We start from the raw sequence: 21,042 nt of genomic DNA on the forward strand, positions 1-21,042 counted from the left end.
GAAAATAGTAACGCTTATATGAACTATGAATTTACCTTAGATAGAATCATGTAAGTAAGTTTAAATAAAGTTCCTGATAAAAAGCAGACAGAATGGGAAACAGAAATGTGTATTTTTTAAAAAGTCATTAAAAGCTCTCAAAATTTTATGAAAATTATAAACTCAAGAAGCTAAATGGATATCAAATCAAAGAATCATAAAGTGTGTCATATTTTAATTTTTTTTGATAAACAGCACCACAGGCAGCAAGAAGAAAATACCACCACATACAGAAGTACAGAGATTAGGATAGCAGTAGTTTTCTCATTGGAAACAGAGCAGAACTACTTTCAATATGCCTGAAATACTCTTGTAATACTGTCCTAAAAAGTGATAGGTATTTACTTTAAAAAGTCACTAAACAGTATACTTAAGATGGGTGAATCCTACTGAATAGCTATGCAGTAGCAAACTTGTTAAGGTGGGAAAACAGTTATCTTTTTGTTCAACTTTGTTAGGCTGTGGAACAACAAGACAGTTTAAGCACAGTGGCTACCTTTTTGTTGTTCAAAAGAAACAACTTGTGCTTGTGTTTTATTTGTTTTGTTGAAACAATGGCAAACTTTCCTCATTTTCAGTGTAAATACTCAGCTGTAAAAGTTATCCTGGGGAAACTGAAAACATCTGGTTACTACTTCAAATCCTGGTGGCTTATTAAATATTTTAGTAATTTCAATATCAGGACACGACAATGCTCACCACCTGCTTTCGTTTAGAGAAAAAAAAAATTCCAGAGGGAGCTAAGATCTTTATTAAACATCTAGAGGTTTCATTCTTTTATGACATGGCATAATTACGTTATGAAATAGGGTAAAACTACATTCTTCACCTTCATAAGCCATAATACAAAAAATTTAAAACATGTGAATCTAAGAACTAAATGTATTCATAAACTTTTGTACTCAGTATTGTAACCTGCACAATTGTGTTATTAACTGCTATTGCTGTTTTGAGATGAGGCCTTCTATGTAGCCCTACCTGACCTGGAACCCGTGATCCTCCTCTCTCAGTCTCCCAGGGTTGGGACTGTCAACATGTACCACTATGCTACATTTATACTCTTGATATAACTGAGGAATATATTTTAAAACAAAATCTGAAAAAAAAAAATGTCTTAGTTAGGACTACTACTGCTGTGATTAAAGACCATAACCAAAAGCAACTTTGGGATGAAAAGGTTTATATTTCAGCTTAGGTTCCACAGCATAGTCTATCGTTGAGGGAAGTCAGGGCAGAAACCTGGAGGCAGGAATTAATGCAGAGGCCATAGAAGAGTGATGCTTGTTGGCTTGTTCAATCTACTTTCTTATAGTAGCCAGGACCACATGCCCAGGGATGGCACCACCTACAATGGGCTGGGCCCTTACATATCAATCACCAATTAAAAAAATGCCCTAAAGGTTTGCCCACAGCCTGATCTTAGGGAGGCAGTTTCTTAAGATTTCCCTCTTCTTATATACATCTCTAGCTTGTGCTAAGCTGACATAAAACTAGCTAGAAAAACAGACTCAAACAGAGATTGAAAAATAAAACTGTAGCTGGGCGGTGATGGAGCACGTCTTTAATCGCAGCACTTGGAAGGCAGAGGCAGGTGAATCTCTGTGAGATCCAGGACAGGCTCCAAAACCTGTCTTGAAACCCTGTCTTGAAAAAAACCAAATAAATAAATAAATAAAATAAAAGTAGGCATATCAGCTCAGTTTCAAAAGTGTGCCTATATTACTTTTCTATCAATAACATCGATTTCCAAATACTTGAAATTCAACTTTAACCAATGAATCTTTGGGGAATTCTTGAGAATAAGCACTAACCTAAAAGATCATCAAACTTAAAACAGTAAGTACAGTGGGTACCTAATTACCACACAGTAGTTATCAACTGTGGAATAAATAAAATGGTAGGTTGATGATGATCTCTTCACTCATCATAGGTCTACATTCTTGTTTTGAATTTGAAAAATACATACCATATTATAAGACAGATAAGGCAAAGACATTTAAAGAAGATAGGGAAAGATGGCTTACAATATACTTGAATTGTGAAAGATATTTGTGGTAGGAGTCACATAAACTATAGCTAGACAAGTCCACAGATACCATAGTATGCAGTTTGTTTATGTTCCAAGCGCTATAGAAAACAGTTTGTTAAATAATAGTTCTATATTACTGACATGTTAACAAATTAATAGCTACTTGAAAAAGTAATTCACACAAGTTGAAAGTACTTTTTATTTCATTAAATAAGCAAGATTATTTCCTAGTAGGGGGCATTTGTGGAGCACTGCACAAACTTCCCAAACTCTGGAGTAGGTTTGAAAACTCCCACCTTGATTTCCTGCTCTACTAACTTTTCACATAGTAACCAAAGAAAACTTAGCTTTACAACATCAGACATCATATATTAAAAGAACATAGTTCTAGCTGGGATTAAAACTATAACTACAATAAGCTACTATAACTACAATATAACTACAATTGTTGCCTCAAATACATATCCTGTTGTGTTCCTGTGAATTCATTTTGGCACCACAATGTGCCTCAGATTTAGTTCAATTTGTGAGCTACAGTTTAGGATAACAGTAACAACAGTGAAGCTGCATTATAAAATTTCCTTCAAGTTTTATGTCAGTTTACCATAGTATGCTGGCAAGATGGCTTAGCAGGTAAAGTCACTTGGAGACAAACCTGATGAACTGAGTTTAATCACAAAGTCCCACATAATGGAATAAGAGAAACAACTCTCAATTATTCTCCTTGCTGCCCAAGTTTACATCCTCAGAACCATGCAGATGAGCTTCAGAGAGAAGACTCCCTTGAAAGTTAAGAGTTAGGCAGCCTGGTATATATAGCAGAAAAATAAAAAGACCCTGTTTCAAGGAAGGTGGAGGATGAGGATTGATCCATTAGACTCTCCTGACTTCACACACGTACCATGGCATGTGTGCATCCACATTCACATACACGCATGCACGAGCACACACACTCATAAAAACACTGAGAAAATGTCAATAAATTCTGTGTAAAACAATGCTATGATACTGAAATGAAAGAATAATTAGATTCCCCTATAAAAACAAAATCCAAGGTAGTCCTTCACCACATTACCTACTCAGAAGAGATATTAAGAAAAATGGTTACATCTAAGTGAAAAGACACTAGATAATAACCAACGATTTGAAACCAAAGAAAATGTAATGAACATTGGTAACACAAATGACACTTAGTAAATACTAATGCAAATACCATGATTTTTAGTTTGTAATTACTTTTTAAATTTCTCTTGTGATTAAAAAGACAAATTCATAAAAACATGATAATCTGTTAATGAGCAAATCATGTACAAAAACATAATTTATTACAGCAGAAGGAAGGGGAAGGTACACCTGTATACAACAGTTTTTGTAGAGTATTAAAGAAATGCTGGCATAACACACACTCACTTTCTCTCTCTCTCTCTCTCTCTCTCTCTCTCACACACACACACACACACACACACACACACACACACACACACACATACACCCCTGAAAAGGCTACACATTTTATAACTCAAGCTATGACATCCTGGAAAAAGAAGGATCCTTGAGCTGGGCGTGGTAGCAAATGCCTATAATCCCAGAACTTGGGAGATGGGAGAGGAATAAATTTATAAAATAATACAAAGGCAAAGGGCTACCAGGCTTGTAGACAGGGGATGGGACAGGGACTGGCAGAATACAAAAGTGAAATATAATGGCAGATACCCATCATTACAGATTAAGAGTGAGCTAATATAAACTGCAGACTTCAGATCATATTGATGTGACAGTGTAGACTCACCAATTATAAAATCTGTGATTCATTCCTGTAATTCTAGTACTCAGGAGGATTACCGTGAGTTCAAGGCCAGCTTGGAATACAGAATGAGACTGCATCAAAGCACTATGCCCCTAAACACAAATGAGAAAGGGAGCAGGGGAAACAACCCTAACCTAAAACACACCCATGCCAGTCTAGTTTAAGATGTCGATAGTAGAAAAGATGATGAATACATAGAAATTTGGCTTATGAAGTCTCTTGTATTTCTTGTTCAAATTCTGTATGTGCCTATTATAACTTCCTAAAAAATAATTAATTAAAATTAATTAATTAAATAGTAAAAGAAAAATGAGAGAATAAGAGACTAGAAAAATCTATAGAGGTCATATCATTAGGTTCTAGAAAAAAAAGTACTATTTGTAGAATAGCAAGAAGTCTTTTGTTTAAAAATTTCAAAATTACATTGATTGACTGATAGTGTATGTATGTGTGATAGTGTATGTATGTGTGCATGCATGTGCATGTGCATACCATGGTATGCATGTGATCAGAGGACACTTATGGGAGTCAGGATTGTTGGCAAATGTCTTCACTTGATGAGTCATCTTCCAGGTTCTCATTGTGTTCTGAGACAGGGGTTTCATATTTGCCCAGGCTGGCCTCATTCTCTAGTAGGTGCCTTTGTTAGAGTAAAAAGAATTTTATCCTTAGTTTATGGCAAGGAGAACCTAATCCAGCAGTTCTCAACATGTAAGTCAAGACCCTTTCATGGGGGTTGCCTAAGACCATCAGAAAACACAGATATTTACATTACACTTCATAACAGTAGCAAACTACAGCTATGAAGTAGCAATGAAAATAATTTTATGGTTGGGGGGGTGGTCACCACAACATAAGGAACTGTATTAAAGGGTCCCAGCATTAGGATGGTTGAGAATCTCTGTCCTAAACCTTTTGAACTGTCTCTAGTATAGAAATCTGTTACTCATGGTGGTACCTCAGACCATGCTGGAGTTTATGCTAACAAGGTGTTTCATTGTGGGTCCCTGGACAGTTTCACAATGAGATGATATTTCTAGAAAGACTATTGATAACATTAGGGGGTTGGGGCTTTGAGTCATATAAGACTGATGTCCTGATCTCCTGGGCAAGGCAACTGGCTAGAGTTGATTCCACCCCCATGGCAATGATTCATTCAATCATACCCACATAATAAAGTTCCAATAAAAATTCAGGCCACCTAAAGCTCAAGTGAACTGTCCAGTTGGTGAAAGACACTGATGTGTTAGGCAGGGCGACAAAGCCTAAGAACCAGAAAGACCCTCCTAGTTCTTACATTTTGCTTTTGGCTCAACCTACTCTCTCCACCCCGCACCTCCCTTTTAAAGTAATTTTTTAGGTTAGCATACAAAGTGATGAGGTTCCTATGGCATTTCATACATGTGTGTCATTGCACTTCATTCTCACTCACTTCCTCCCCGGACTTCCTGCCCTCCTGACTGGTTCCCTTCAGTGCACACTCTTTTGCTTTATTACCTATCTTTCGTTCCTCTCTTTCTACCCTCTTTTAAGAGCTCTTCATCCCTTCTCATGGTCCTTTTTCTAGTTTTTCATCTCTTATACAACATACTTTTAAATCTACGTTCTCCATATAAGAGAAAACATGTATTTCTCTGAGTCTAATTCATATCCTTTATAATAAAACTGTAATGTTAAGTATAACCCTTCATGAGTTCAGCAAACTGTCCCAGGGAATGGAGCCTGAAGCTCCAAGGATTTGTTATCCCCTGTCAGAAGTACAGATGAGCTGGGACCTCTAAGTTTATAATTATATGTCTGAAGTGAAGGCAAGCACATAGAATAACTCTATAAAATTTAACCTAATTTCCAGTAGTTAGTATTAGAATTTACTACATATTACTGGCAGTTACTATAAATATAATTAGATAAAACTATGTAGTTAAAAGACACTGGCAGAAAGTATTAAAGATGATCCAACTGCACCTTATCAAAAAAGACTCATTAGATCCAAATATACATTTAATTATAAGTGAAATGACAGAAAAGGATATTTGCTTCACATAGTAACCACAAGGGAGAGTAAACATGTCTAACCTATTACCAGACAAAATGGACTTTATATCATATTTGTTATAAAAGACAAAAAAGGAAACTGTACATTGACAAAAGTCAATTCATAAGGAAGATACAACAATTATATACATCAACGCATCTAAAAGAGACAAAAAAATGTGAGAAAAAACCCACACACAACTGAAAGAGAAAATAAGAGACAGCCCCACAAACAGCCAGGGATATCTACCCAGGTCACTTTCAATAATGGCCCTACTAGGATAGCTATAATACTTTGAAAACTAACCATGAAGGAAATAACAAGCACTGGTGAGATGTAGAGAATCCTCATGCATTTGTTTTGGAGAATTCTAAATTATACAACTGTCGAAGTTTGATGGCTGTTCAAATTTTAAGTACAAAGGAATCATATGACCTAGCAAGTACATTCCTAGATATGTGTCCTTCTAGACTGAAAACAAGTACTCAAACAAAAACATGTACACAAATATTCATGTAGGTATTATTCACAATATCCAAATAGTAAAAAGAACCCACATATCATAACAAATGGAAAAACAAAATGTGAAATAAAACTATAACATGGGCATCCTTAGGTCAAAAGATGAGTAAGTGTGTTATGTGAAATAAGTCAGACATAGAAGGCCACCGGGTATATAATCCCACTTACATGAACTATCTAGGAGACAAATGCATTGAGACAAGAAGCCAATTAATGGCACCAGGGCCTAGGAAGAAGGATGGAGCACTGAATGAGCACCGGTTTTCTTTAGGGATGATGAAGTGTTCTAGAACTTGACAGAGGTGATGACGGTTGTATATTATATTACAAGCCTCTGAATTTTATACTTTAAATAACAGAATAAACTTTCTTTTAAGGCTGGGGAATGAATTCTTGTGCATGCTAGGCAAGTACTCTTCCACTGAGTTACATTCTCACCACTTATTGAATTTTTATTTTGAGTCAGGGTTTTACTAAAACTCTCCAGGCAAGCCTTGAACTGGTGATCCTCCTGTTTCAGCATTGCAAGTAGCTAGGTTTACAGGTTATACCACCAGCCCCAGCAAAACATAAATTTTACTATAGAAACCTAAACTATAATTCAAGGAAAGATCTGTACTCATGTCATTGACTCCAACTATGAATCCATAATCTGATGTGAACAAAATGACACAGACAACAAGAGCCACATACTACGCACCAGTTAGCGCTGCTGGTTTGGACAGTGTGCTGTACTGGTTCTGCGTGGATATCATGCTCTGCCGCGGACTTAGGGTTGGTGATGCAACAAGTGAGAGCTCCTCAATGACAACACTGCTTTTGGGATGATTCTTGGGAAGTTCATTTAACCTTTGCTCTAATGAATATTTTAAAAGGTCCAACTTCTGACTTGATTCATTAAATCTCGCTTGAGCCTTGTAAGGAAAAGAGATATTGCTGTCATCTAAGCCATGATATTCTTCGAATAACATATTAAACAGCTAAAAATTGTTTTTAAAATTACTTCTGAAAGTGCTTTTCTGTCTGTTACTTTTCCTGAGCCAAGTAATTTCATGACATTCTTTGCACCTTCTGCTACTGCAAACTCTATCCTAAAATGATGCCTTAATTCTTCCATCCGAAGCTCAAGAGGACTAATCACAGGTTTTGCTAGGAGAAAAAAAGAAACAAAGATTTATTAACTGAATCATTTCACTTTCTAACATCTAGTGATTAAAAACCATGAAAAAGAAATGAATTACTGACATTGAGTTAGTTCTTAAAGTCAATGAACACTGTAGTAATAAAGAGATACAAGGCTGAAATATAAAATGTTGTTTTAGTCGTTACATATATTAATCACATATCTGAAAAGGTTTTAGGCCTGAAGACACTGGTATGTATATTTGATGACATGGAAACACAGTGGTTCTTCATACCAGCAAGTTCTATAGTAAGGATTCAACCACCTCCAAAGCAAAAGTGTTTGAAAGAAAAACTGAATCTGCATTGATAATATAAAGACATTTTGTTCTTGTACCAAGGGACTAGGTACAGTAAGCAATCCAGAGATAAAATGTGCAAGAGGAAGCACAAATACTCTCTGCAGATACTATGACATCTTCCACTTAGGACTTGAGCATCCATAGATTCTGGAATCCACTGGGGACTTGAAACCAATCTGCAGATACTGAAGGACAAGTGTAGTACTTTCTGGCTCTACTTTTAAGAACTAGCTCAAGAGTCCCAGTGGAATAAAAAACTAAATAAAATAAGAAAAACGCTGAACAAAGGAATATTTTTAAATAGCAACATGCTTCTTAAAGCACTAGCTAAAAACTATCTGATTGCTTATTGAAATGAAGAATTATGTTCTACATATGAAAAACAGAGGGCAAATATCTGAAAAAAAAAAAAAACATCCTATGCAAAATTCAAGATAAACAAAACAAAATCTCCAAACTAAAACTTTCCTTCCTCCCTTAACTCTGAATGACTGCTTCTTTCTTTTCCTTTTTAAAAAGTTTTATGTTTTTTTTAAAGATTTATTTTACTATTTTATGGGTATGCATGTTTTGCTTGAATGTATATATGAACACCACATACATGCCTGGTGCCCACAGAGTTCAGAGAGGGTGTTGAATCACCTGGGACTGGAATTACAGATTGTTGTGAGCTGCTGTGTGGTTTCTGGGAATCAAACCCAGATCCTCTGTAAGAGCTGGTGAACCAATTCTCCAGCCCCAATGCTTCTTTCTTAATGAATTTAGTAAGTACCCTACACTTGTAAAACACAAAAAAAATTTAAGTGTACTCCATCACCATTATCAAAAGCCAGCTCATTGGTCTGGACAGCCTGAAGAATCTGCATTCGGATGACTTCTATTTTTGTCTTGCTATCCTGGAGCAGTTGCTGAGCTGTACCATGGAGTTTCCGATCCTATTAAAAATGAATTAGAAAAGGTAAGTAGAGAAAGGATAAATTTTATCTTCTGAAAAGATCAACTGATAACCTAGCAATTAAAAGGGTTAAAAGAACTGTGCATATTCTAATAATAAAGTTTGGTCTTTTGAGACAAATTCTTACTACGTAGCCTTGGATGGCCTGGAATTCACTATGTAGACCAGGCTAGCCCGGAGCAGATTCCCATCTGCCTCTGCCTACTGCATTGGTGGAATTAAATATGTGTGCCACCATGTCCAGCTTCTAATAATCTTTAAAATACAGAGACAGACAGGCAGACATGCACACACACGCACACACATGCACATACATGAGCCATCAAGACTTTAAAGGTTAACAGAAAAATATTATTGGTTCAGACAATTTGAGAGAAAAGAAATGAATCTTACTGACTGACTGATTACATTGCTGGGGACAGAACCCCAGGGTTTTATTCACAATAGATGTGTGCTCTACTACTCACTCAGCTACATCTCCAGCTATGTATCTAAGTGTCTTAATATAGCCATGACCTTCTAGTTACCCTTTTAATGTATATGTGTGCTAAAGGCACCTAAAATCTACACCTTTAACCTATTTTTCAATACACAGTATTATTAATTCTGTGATGCTGAGCCTTATACAGCACTAAGCTAAACCTCCAGTCTCTCAATATATAATATTAACTACAGTTTCCGACCTATATTTGAGATCTCTAAACTTATTCATCTGCCCTAAAAATTTGTAGCCTGTAAGACTTACTTCTCTCCATTTCTTCTCCTACTGTGTCCTAAAACAAGGGTTCTAGTGTTAGTATTTATTCAGCGTTATTTTCAAGGATCCACATACAAATAAGATCATACAGCCTTTTTCTTTCTGTGCCTGGCAAATTTCACTTGGTAAAATGTCCTCTGGGGTTAGCTATATCATTATAAATACAAGAACGCTAGTTTTAAAATTAAAATTTATTTATTTAGGTTTTTCAAGACATGGGTTCTCTGTGTAGATCTGGCTGTCTGGAACTGGTTCTGTGGATCAGGTTGTCCTAGAACTCAAGAGTTCTGCCTGCCTCTGCTTCCCGAGTGCTGGGATTATTAAATGCATGTAGCGAAAAATTAAAATGTATTATTGTTGTGGTGATGGTGATGTGTGCATGCATGCGTGTGTGTTTGAATGTAGCCAGGCATATGGTGGCTTGAAGACCACTTTTGGGAGTTGATTCTTTTTCTATTGGACATTCTTTTTCTTCTACCTGTGTTTTACACAAAATTGGATGAGTGTTCCTTTAGTGTGATCAGGAACTCTCAAAATCTGAAGCTCAGTATCTGATGTTTACTTCAATAATGTTTTAAATGTCTTCCTGTCTTACTACATTTCAGTTAATGAGTTGGAGAGATGGCTCAGCAGTTAAGAGCATGCTGCCTTTGCAGAGGACAAGAGTTCAATGCCTAGTACCCATGTTGGGCAGCTACAACCACCTGTAACTCCAGTTCTAGGGCCTTCCTCTGGCTTCTGTGGGCACCTGCACTCACATGCATAAACCCACATATATAGCCACATAATTAAAAAATTAGTCTTTAAAACTGAGTTAAAAGTTCAGAGAGTGTCTTATACATGGGTAAATTTTAATCCTAGAAAATATTTGTGTTCCCTTAAATTAGGCAAAAACACCAAGAAACAGGACTGGTTAACACTGGTGGCAACAAGAAAAGTCTAGAAAACCTTGATGGTCATTAATGAGTTCTTTTTAAGCTTGGGAAGGAGTTATCCCTTTGCCATCATCTTAAGACTTCAAATAAGTCTCTGAACTAAGTAATATTGTTATGATTCTGTTTAATTCTAGAACCACACATGGAATTATATAGGACATTAAAGAAATAATGGCCCAACCAAAGATGTCCATGTTCTAATGGGAGAATTTTCTAAGTTACCTCACTCAACAAAGTGATTTTTGTAGCAGATGGATTTAAGATTGTTAATCATCTGACCTTAAAATACAGAGGACATCCTGGATTATCAACGTAAACTCAATATGAACAGAAAGGCCCATGAATGTAGAACTGGAAGAGAGAGACCAGACTAGAGTGATGCAATGGAATGTGATAAACAGCGGACACTCCGATGGTGATTCCCAGTGTACAGCTTCCAGAAAATGGAAAAGCTCAGAATGGAATCTCTCTCCCCTGCACTCTCTAAGAGCAAACACTGATCTGCCAACACCTGGACTGCAGTTCTGTGAGGTCTATTTCTGACAAAATAACTATAAAGCTGTCACACATAAAAAAAAAAGTACATTGTTTTAAATCTCAAATTTGTATGGTGCTTTGAATGAGATGTCCCTCATAAGTCTCAGGCATTTAAATACTTGATCCCCAGTTGGTAACTGTTGGGGAGGATTAGGAGGTGTGGCCTTGCTGGAAGAAGTTTGTACTGGGGTCAGGCACTGAGGTTTCAAAAGACTTGTACCAGTTTGCTCTCTGGCTCTTGCTTGTGGTTTGGGATGTGAGCTTGGGGCTTTTCTGCCTCCGTGCTTTCGTTGTTCCACCATTAAAAACACTAACCCAGCCGGGCAGTGGTGGCGCACGCCTTTAATCCCAGCACTCGGGAGGCAGAGCCAGGCGGATCTCTGTGAGTTCGAGGCCAGCCTGGTCTCCAAAGCGAGTTCCAGGAAAGGCGCAAAGCTACACAGAGAAACCCTGTCTCGAAAAACCAAAAAAAAAAAAAAAAAAAAAAAACACTAACCCTCTGGTATGTTTATAACATACACCTAATTAAACTCTTTTTATAAAAGTTGCCTTGGTCATGGAATCACAGCAATAAAAAAGCAACTAATACAATTTGCTCCATACAGTAATCATAGAAACCTAACAAAGGAATTTTAAAAACTATCAGAAGTTAATGGTATTTCTTACTATAACAATTGTATTTTAGCCAGGCAGTGGTGGCACACGCTTTTAATCCCAGCACTCAGGAAGCAGAGGCAGGTAGATCTCTGAGTTTGAGGCCAGTCTGGTCTACAGAGTGTGTTCTGAAACAGCCAAGGGCTACACAGAGAAACCCTGTCTTGAAAAACAAACGAACAAAAAAATTTTAAAAAGAGGTATCCACAAAACTTGATTAACTGCATGGTAGGCTAATCTTCACATATTATTGATGCAAACGTCTTTAACCATTAAGGCAATCAGTATTAACTTGGAAATAAAATAGAATACAATAAGCTTTATTCTCAATGAGACTTAGGACCAGAATTCAGGAGACAAGCATCACTTAGCAGCACCATTTCAGCTAATCAACCATGTAGAATGGAACACTGTAGAAAGGGGAAAATAGGTATATATGGTGATGTTTTACAAAGAGGAAAAAAAGCGAATTCTTAATATGTTGTTTGATACATTTACCAGAATTAGTATATCACAGGGGAAATGAGTGGCATAGTCATGCATTTTTTTTAAAACTTTTTTTTTTTCCTGCTCCCAAGTCAGTAATTTTAGGGGCTTCTACCTGGTTTTTACTCTTTAATAAAATATTTTAATTTCATACCAAGTCAAGGAGTTATGCTCAAAAAATTTACTAAGTCCCTTTGATATCAAGGCACACTATAAGGCAGATATACACACACCTCATATACATTTGCTAACTACACTTTGCCAATGAGGAAGCTGATTGAATTTAGTGTTTGTCTGCAGCATAGCATAAACACTTTTATGAATACAACTCTTAACTTTCTAAATTTAAAGGAAAGCATTTTTCCTTTTTTTCTCCTTCTTGAGTGTTAAGAACATCAGACAAATCAAAGATCTGAAATATGTGTGTGTGTGTGTGTGTGTGTGTGTGTGTGTGTGTGTGTGTGTGTGTTTGGAGGTCAGATCAGAGTTAAGAGAAAAAAGTGTTTGCTCTGAAAGTCATAATTTAATCAGACATGAATCAAATTGTCTCATGTGTGAAAATGACTACCTTCTGAGAGCTGTTGGTTTCCTTCAGAAACTGTAAAAGGAGATACAGCTCTCTGAATACAGAGCTTCTGTGTTAGATAATGCTAAAATTAACTGCTAGTGCATAATAATGGTTAAAAATCCTTTAGAGCAACAAAAGAATGGTACAGTATCTCATCTTTAAATGTAAAAATATAACGAGTAAAGAAACTATGCAATAGTATGGTTTTCAGTAAAGCCATTTCATTATTTTATCACTATGATAACATTTTGTTTTCTCTCTCTCTCCCTCCCTTCTCCTCCAACCACCCATGAGAAAGCTTCCAAGTATTCAAGGCCAGTATCAAACTCATTACTTAACTGAGGACAGCCTTGAATTTCTCATCTTGTCTCCAACTTGCCTGGTTTATGTACTGCTAGGGACTGAAAGCAGGATAGTGTGTATGACAGGCAAGCACTGTATCAACTAAACTATATCCTTAGCCCAGAGGTTCTTTTAACTATTTTAGTACAATAACAAAAGAAAACACTTATACTTCATTTTAAAGCCAAATGTACTTTCTTTCCCCACACATTGTTTTTAGAAGAGCTACTCAAATGTCACAGTATGACAAAGGCTTTTAATAGTGACTATGGACACCACCTACTATTTATACACTGCTGAAGTTTTAGGCCAATATTTAACTAATTTTGAACTAAAAAAAAATGATTTATTATGGTTCCACATAATAGACTAACTAAAGTAAATACTAATAATAAGCACTTTAAAATGCTTGATAATTATATTTGGAATGGATATTTTATAATTTCAACTTATGCATCGTCCTTTTTTTTAATTATTAAAAATAGATTCTCCTCTCATACAATACATCCTGACCATAGTTTCCCCTCTCTACTTCTTCCAGTTCACCCCAGATCTACTCCCTCTCCATTTCCCTTCAGAAAAGAGCAGGCCTCCAAGAGACAACCAAACATGACAAAACAAGATACAGCAGGACAAAAGCCCTCCAAGTATGCATCATTCTTCACTTAATAGAAAACAGCTGACCAGTCATGGTAGGTAGTGCATGCCTTTAATCCCAACCTTCAAGAAGTGAGACAAACAGTTATCTATGAGTTCAAGGCCAGCCTGGACTATATAACAAGCTCCAGCCAGCCAGAGCTACATAGTGAAACCCTGTCTCAAAAAACAAAAATATATTTTAAAATGTACTGTTTTATAAAGCCATGCTGGGAATACCATGCATCTCAGAAATATACAACTATCAAATATATGAGCCCATTATTATCTTAACCTTTCTATAATATTTGTAACATACTTCCCATACGTTAAACATTACCAGACTCAGTTAAAATACAAGATTTGGCCTGTTAGAATCCTAACTCATGAAGCTTTTAGTTTGACAGACATGGGGAGGCAAAGATAGATAAAGGGGTACTTCCCAATTAGGAAAAAGTATAACAAGGCTTGAGAGAACAGAAGGGAAGGAGAAAAACTTTAGAAAGAACCCTAGATTTTAATAAATAGCTTTGTGTACTATCTGAACATAAGTACAAGACATGTCTCTTTAACAAGCCTTATCAAAACCTTCAGAGACTGTGTTGAAAAAGTCAGTGATGTCACATGGAGTCACAACTGCACAATGAGGAAATGCTAAGAAATACTACTCCTTAGACAATAAGGTAAGATAGATGTACCCCATCTCCAGGTCTCTATTAATAATAACAGAAATATCTTAGTCACATAAATGATAAAAAAAAAAAAATAATTACAGTACCCAGATGAGCCAATGGAAGATAGTGGTAACAAATGAGTGACAGAGTGGCATTCAGTCTTGTAACTAGTAATGAATTTTGTAATAAAGTATGTCAGGGCACTAGGTGGGAATTCTAAACAATACAGACAGTGAAAAGCAAAGCAATGTTCTTGGCCTACATAAAATTTGCATTCTAATGTTAAACACAGGACGGTGGAATTGATCATGTGGCAGGCATGGCTGCACACACCTAGAAGAATCTCAGCACTTAGAAAGCGGGAGGCAGGAGGATCACACATTTGAAGCCAGCCTAACTACATAATGAGTTCAAAGACAGCCTGGTCAGACACAGCTTTAAAAGAACAGCACTGTGAATGGGAAGAAGACATCCATATCATGTATAAACTAATTTCAGGTTAGTGGCAGTGTAGTGAAGGGGAGAACTGTTACTATTTCACTTGGGACAGGGATTAACGAGCTTGCTGTGACACAGTTGCATCTAATAACTTAAAGAAGTGAGAAAAAGTCATGAAAATATTTAGGAGAAGAAATTACTTAAGACAAAGGCCTTGAGTAGAGTATGCTGCTAGCATTCAGACCCACTTCTTGGAATCCTGGCCAAAAAGCAGATAATACCCTGGCCCACCCAGCATCCTGACGTCATTCTACATTCCTGTTCCCTTTAAGAAAGGACTCCTCTCCCTTCCCCATCTCACCACAAGGTAGCATGCTTTCCTCTCTCTCTTTCCCCCCTCTCTCCCCTCTACTAAACAAAACTCTCCACAGAGCGCTATCTGCATGGTGTCTCTGTCTCTCACCCACTGTGGGGCACCTTGGCTCCACCTGCCAAAGCCTCTCACACCCCATTTCATAAAACTAGCTATATTCGAAGGATAGAAAAAGGTCAGTGAAGGTACAGGGCAGAGCGAAAAAGGTGTTTTTAGAATATAAGATACTCAGGGATAAATTCTGTGGGTTTACCAAACCAGAATAAGGACATTGGATTTTGTCTAAACAATGATGGAAGGTTTTGAGATTTGAGCAGGAGGTTTGAGAATATCTGACCTAATATCTGAAAGGGCAACTCTGGCCATACCACATATAGGAATAGCAGTTTATATCATACAGAAACCAGTAACTAGACTGCTTTAGAGGACTTGACTGCCAAACTGAAACTCATCAGCCTTACCCCAAAACTTCTTATTCCCTCTTGTGAATTTCTTATCAATGTGAACAGCACACTCAATCTGTCTGCCTACGTATCATCTAAGGATCATTTTTGACTGTGTTCTTCCTCATCCAGGTACCAATAGCTTGCTTCTATCTCCTTTATTTTTTACTGCTGCTTTAAGACATATGAAGTCATTTAACATGGACTGCCATAAAAACAAACTACTTAAAGTCTAGCCTCCCCACACACGCACACCCACTTGCATATTTACTTGTACATACATGCATATCATACACACAAAAAGTGAACTCTACTTACTCTCAACTTAGGTTAAAAAATGATGCTATAAATCTGTGTTATAGCCCTACCAATGACCTCAGTGTTTTAACCAGGCAACTCATACCACTATCCCAAGAAAGCAGTTACACCTTTTGTTTGTGGAGACAGTTTCATTACATAGTCCATGCTGGCCTTATAGTTATGATCCTCCTGCCTCAGCTTCCTAAGTGTTGGGATTATAGGTATGAGCTACCAAGCCCTGCTGAATTTAGTTTTTAAATATCAAATTGTCTTTCAGATTCCATAGATGAGACTTCAATGATGTGTTACAGTACTTCAGTGGTCCTTCTCCGGGTTTCCAGAGTCATTTGTTCAAGCCACTACTATTATTTGCAATTATTTATACATGCTATTGCCTTTTTAAGATTGGTCTCCTAAAAGCTTATATCCCAGGACCTACCATGAGCAAATTAGATCCTTTCAGTACTCTACATAATTTCAATTCGATTTGATCTCTAATCTCATAAAAATGTACTTGGATCCTTTTAGAAGTTACCAGTTAAGATCATGTCTAGACAGAAGAAAGATACTAAGATTGTGTTGGAGACTACAGCAGTTGCTAATATGCTTTGGTCTTCTAATTAAGCATCATTAATTAAGAGATTTCCTAAATAAAATTCAAAAGCTACTGGAATGTAATTATCTGTTTTAGTACTTTACAGGTCTGTTTAGTTTGGATTTGTGTTTTTTGTTAATTATCCATGTACTTCTTTGATTTTAGTATGTGCATAACACTGTTCAATTTATATCTGTTGATTCTTAGTCTCTAAGACCACTAGAAGAATACAATGGGACCTATGGTCCTTTTATCCACACTTTAACTTTAACTAAATCCTAAACCCCTCAAATTAATCCATCAACCTGGGATTTAAAAAATCTTATGACAGACAGCACTGACTGGCTTAATTTAATTTTAAAATGCTTGGCATCATGTAGTATAACATTTTATAACAACCTTTCATAGAAATAAAAATTTCCTATACTAAAGGCCAATAATAAAATCACTAAATGCTAATAAAGCTGGGCACATTAGCAAATGTCTGTAATCCTAGTACTTGGGAGGCCAAGGCAGGGGGATAGTGGGCTTTAGGCCAGTGTGGGCTGAATAGTGAGACAATGTCTCAAAAAAGCATTAATCAGAGAAGATTTGGCGAATGCAGAGATCTGTGGTTTCTCAAGATGCTGAGATCAAGTGATAGTTGAGTGTTCCCTCATCCCTAACCAAGACATCTATACCATCAGGGAACACCATGGAAGAGGGAGGGGAAAGAATGTAATATTCAGACAATAGAAAAATGTGAACTGCCACCTTTGAAGCAAGACACAGCCACTACATACATAAACCCATAGCAGCTTTGGTGGCCTGCACAAGTGTAGGCCTGTCAACAGAGAAGCATGAATAAAGTGTTCGTAGGGTCCTCCCTCATGAGCTACTGGCTACTGACAGATTTTGGAGGAGTTAGTGCCTTCAGTTGTGTATCCCTTGTTAAGTGTGGCAAGCTTCCTTCAATGGATAGTTTCACCCAATGGTTACACAGATGGCTTTAGTTAAACTTACTAGGTCACAAAATAAAACAGAAAAGACATGAATATAAGAAAGGAACTTGAATGGAGGGCATTGATAGGGCGATAAAAACAGGAAATTATAATTTTATCTCCCAATAGTAAATATTAAAGGTTAGTAAAGTAATATTCTATCAAATAAAAATATATTCCACTAAATTTTTAGATGTTATATAATCTAGCTAATTTTCATAATTAACCTTAAAATCTTACTTATTATACACATATTCTTTGTTCAGTGGAAGAATGGGATGCAAGACATTAAGAAATGATCCTCTCCTTTCTCGTTTCACATTCTTTCCAAGCTGGGATAAAAAATAAATACCAAAGAAAGAGCTCTACGCGCGCGCGCACACACGTGCACACACACACACACACACACACACACACACACAAAATAAATAAATAAATTAATTAGTTAATTAATTGGGGGGCAAGTGTGAAGGTTCGTAGCGTCAGGATACCTGCTGCCAAAGCTGATGACCTAAGTCTGTTCCCTAGGATTCACATGGTGGTAGGGGAGAACTAACTCTCACAGTTGTCCTCTGACTTCTACACATGCTGTGGACCCAAACACATACACACCACACAGAAGAGGAACACACAAACATAAGTTTTCGAATATGAAGAAACATTGATATTCAGAGATAAGAATCTTTAAAATAACTGAGATCAGATAGGTAAATTTATAATAAATGCATCTCAGATTTTCAGAATCATACAATCTATGACACTTTATGTTGGGAAGAACCATTAGTATAATATAAAATAGCTGAGAGGTTCCCAATGGTTGTTTTTTCCTGCCACAGTGTATCTACAAGCATGTTCTCATTATTAACTGCTCCCTCAACACTGATTTTCAAATGGCAGTTACAACATGAGAATCTCAAGGATGTACAGTGGTAAGTCATGTAGTCAGTGATGCTTGGATGTCAGTTTCTCACTAGTCCTTTCCCAAAGCCTGGTAGTGGCCAGAAAATTCATCATAGTCTAGATTCTTTGGGGAGAATAGATTTTTTTGTTTTGATATAATTTTAGGTTTATAGTAATGTCACAAATACAGAGAACTCCTTCGTGTTCATTACTCATTAACTAGGTTTTGAGACAATACACAATTTTTATACCATTGCCTTTAAAAACATTCTATTTTTTGTCTGTATTTTCCTACTTTGAGGCTAAAATTGTCTCAGAACCATTATGTACTGCTTAAACCCTGAAATTACCAACCCAAACCAAAAATATACGAAAAAAGTGGCACTAAATGGAATGAAAGAGATGCTTATTTGCAGTGGGAGTTTTAGAAGGTGTAGTCACCTGCTGACCTCAACAGGGAGCTCACATTGCCAGAAGTACCAAGTCTGTGAAGGTCTGCCATGAGAGTCAAATTATGCCTATTACTGACACCAGGGTAACAAATGAATTTTAGGGAGTAGGTAAACTCAAAAATATGCAATCTACAAATACTAGGGACTTACTTACCTTTGAAGAGCCATTTGAGTACATCTGTATCATGTTCTCTGCACCTTGTTTTACTTTAAGTTCTATATCCAGTTGTTTCTGTAAGGCCATCAATCTATTGTTGCTAGTAGAACTACGAGAGTCACTATTTGGAGTATCTGGAGTCCTCGGACAATCTGTGCATACAATATTATGTTAATGTTACTAGGATCAACTGCTGCTTAAAATTGGATATCAGGATGAATCTGACCACAGTACGTTATCTGCATGTGTGAAAATGGCACAATAAAAACCATTATATTGTACAATTGATATATATTAATAAAAATTATCATTGAAAATATAATCTGTAAATTAATATATTCAAAGAATAACAGAGTTTGAAATGAGTTTCAAGTCACTTAAATGGAATTTCCTTATGTTTATAGATAATAAAGAATTAAATAACTCAAGCAAAGGAACTACCTGAGTTGCAGAACTACCTGCTAGTTCAGCTTTATGCCCTATAGACCATTTTAGGTCTGGCATGGTATAATCACTGTACATAGGAGGTTGAGGCCAGTGTGGGCTACAAAGTGAAATTAGTCTATTTTAAGCTGAATTATGCCTATCGAAGGCTTTTTCAATATTACTACTTTTAAATTAAACCTTAGCAATTTCACTACTTTATTCAATAATAAAATTCCCCTTTGTCCCATTATTGATAAGAGAATAAAATATCCAAACATTACACAAATTCTACCCTGGTAATTCTCTATAAACAGAACTAAGTGAGAGTTTTCAAAGGTCATGCTGACATTAAGTGCTAATGAATTAAGCATAAAAATGTTCACATTTTGTTTTATACTGTGAGAATATTCAACTACAGTGGAAACTGTTCAAGGCTATTGATTGACATCAAATTGTGAGAGGTAGGATAAAGAGATCAAATATTTATTATTTCTATGGTGTATTTTACAGAACACTGTATTGTTTGTTTTTAGGCTCTTTTGGGGGCCCACCATCTAGCTCCCAAATAAATCATACACGGAGGCTTATTCTTAACTATCCTTAGATTGGCTTGTTTCTTGCCAGCTTTTCTTAACTTAGATCAACCCTTCTGTCTTTTTGCCTCTGGACTTTTCCTATTCTCTTACTTCTGTAAATCCTTACTCTTTCTCTGTGGCTTGCTGTGTAGCTGGGTGGCTGGTCCCTGGAGCCCTCCTACTCCTCAGGCCTTCTTCTTCCCAGATTTCTCCTTCTATTTCTTCTCTCTGCTTGCCAGCCCTGCCTATCTTTTCTCCTGCCTCACTATTGGCCAGTCAGTTCTTTATTAGACCATCAAGCGTTTTAGACAAGCAAAGTAACACAACTTAAAATAATGTTCCCCAACACTGTGTTGTTTATATTTACATTAAAAACAAAATATAAATGACTTCAAAGGTGACTATGTATGGCAATTGACTTCTAATAATTTGATAATATCTCTAAATGTTCATATTGAAGGTCACTAGTTTATTTCACATCCACACTAGTTCCCCTAATTTAAAAATAGGCCAGGCAAACAATGAGGCCAGACATGGTATGTCACACCTGTAATCTCATCAGGAGAAACAGTAATATTTTGAGTTCAAGGACTGCTTGGGCTACAGAGCAAGAACCTGCCTCAGAAAACACAAAAAACAAAACAACATTTATATGCAATTAACTAGATACACATACTAATCAAAATGCTTTTAAAATATGAGCATATATGGAAACAAGATTGTTTAGCAGGTAAGAGCACTTACTGTCATGGCTGATGACCTGAGTTTGATCCCTAAGAGCTACACGATGGAAGGAGAGAACCAACTCCTCTAAGCTGTCATCTGACCTCCACATGCATGCTGTGATATGCATGCCAACATCTATACACACACCCAAATAATAAGTGCAGTAAATATAAATGAATAAACAAGCATCAGCCCTAAACAATCATACTCATATTAC

The 21,042-nt window shown here is 36.6% G+C and overlaps 1 protein-coding gene across 5 annotated transcripts in view; it reads right to left on the bottom strand.

Moving 5' to 3' along the window:
- Pkn2 (protein kinase N2) overlaps positions 1-21,042 on the bottom strand; it is a 146,786-nt gene that overhangs the window by 37,458 nt on the left and 88,286 nt on the right. For all 5 annotated transcript variants that reach the window (XM_059266368.1, XM_059266369.1, XM_059266366.1 and 2 more), the window contains 4 exons: positions 19,096-19,250; positions 8,734-8,851; positions 7,436-7,581; positions 7,133-7,346 (listed from right to left, as the gene is read on the bottom strand). In XM_059266368.1, the coding sequence (XP_059122351.1) occupies positions 7,133-7,346; positions 7,436-7,581; positions 8,734-8,851; positions 19,096-19,250 (633 nt within the window). The remainder of the gene's footprint in view (positions 1-7,132; positions 7,347-7,435; positions 7,582-8,733; positions 8,852-19,095; positions 19,251-21,042) is intronic.

This window comes from Peromyscus eremicus, chromosome 6 (assembly GCF_949786415.1).
Source record: "Peromyscus eremicus chromosome 6, PerEre_H2_v1, whole genome shotgun sequence".
Taxonomy (NCBI): domain Eukaryota; kingdom Metazoa; phylum Chordata; class Mammalia; order Rodentia; family Cricetidae; genus Peromyscus; species Peromyscus eremicus.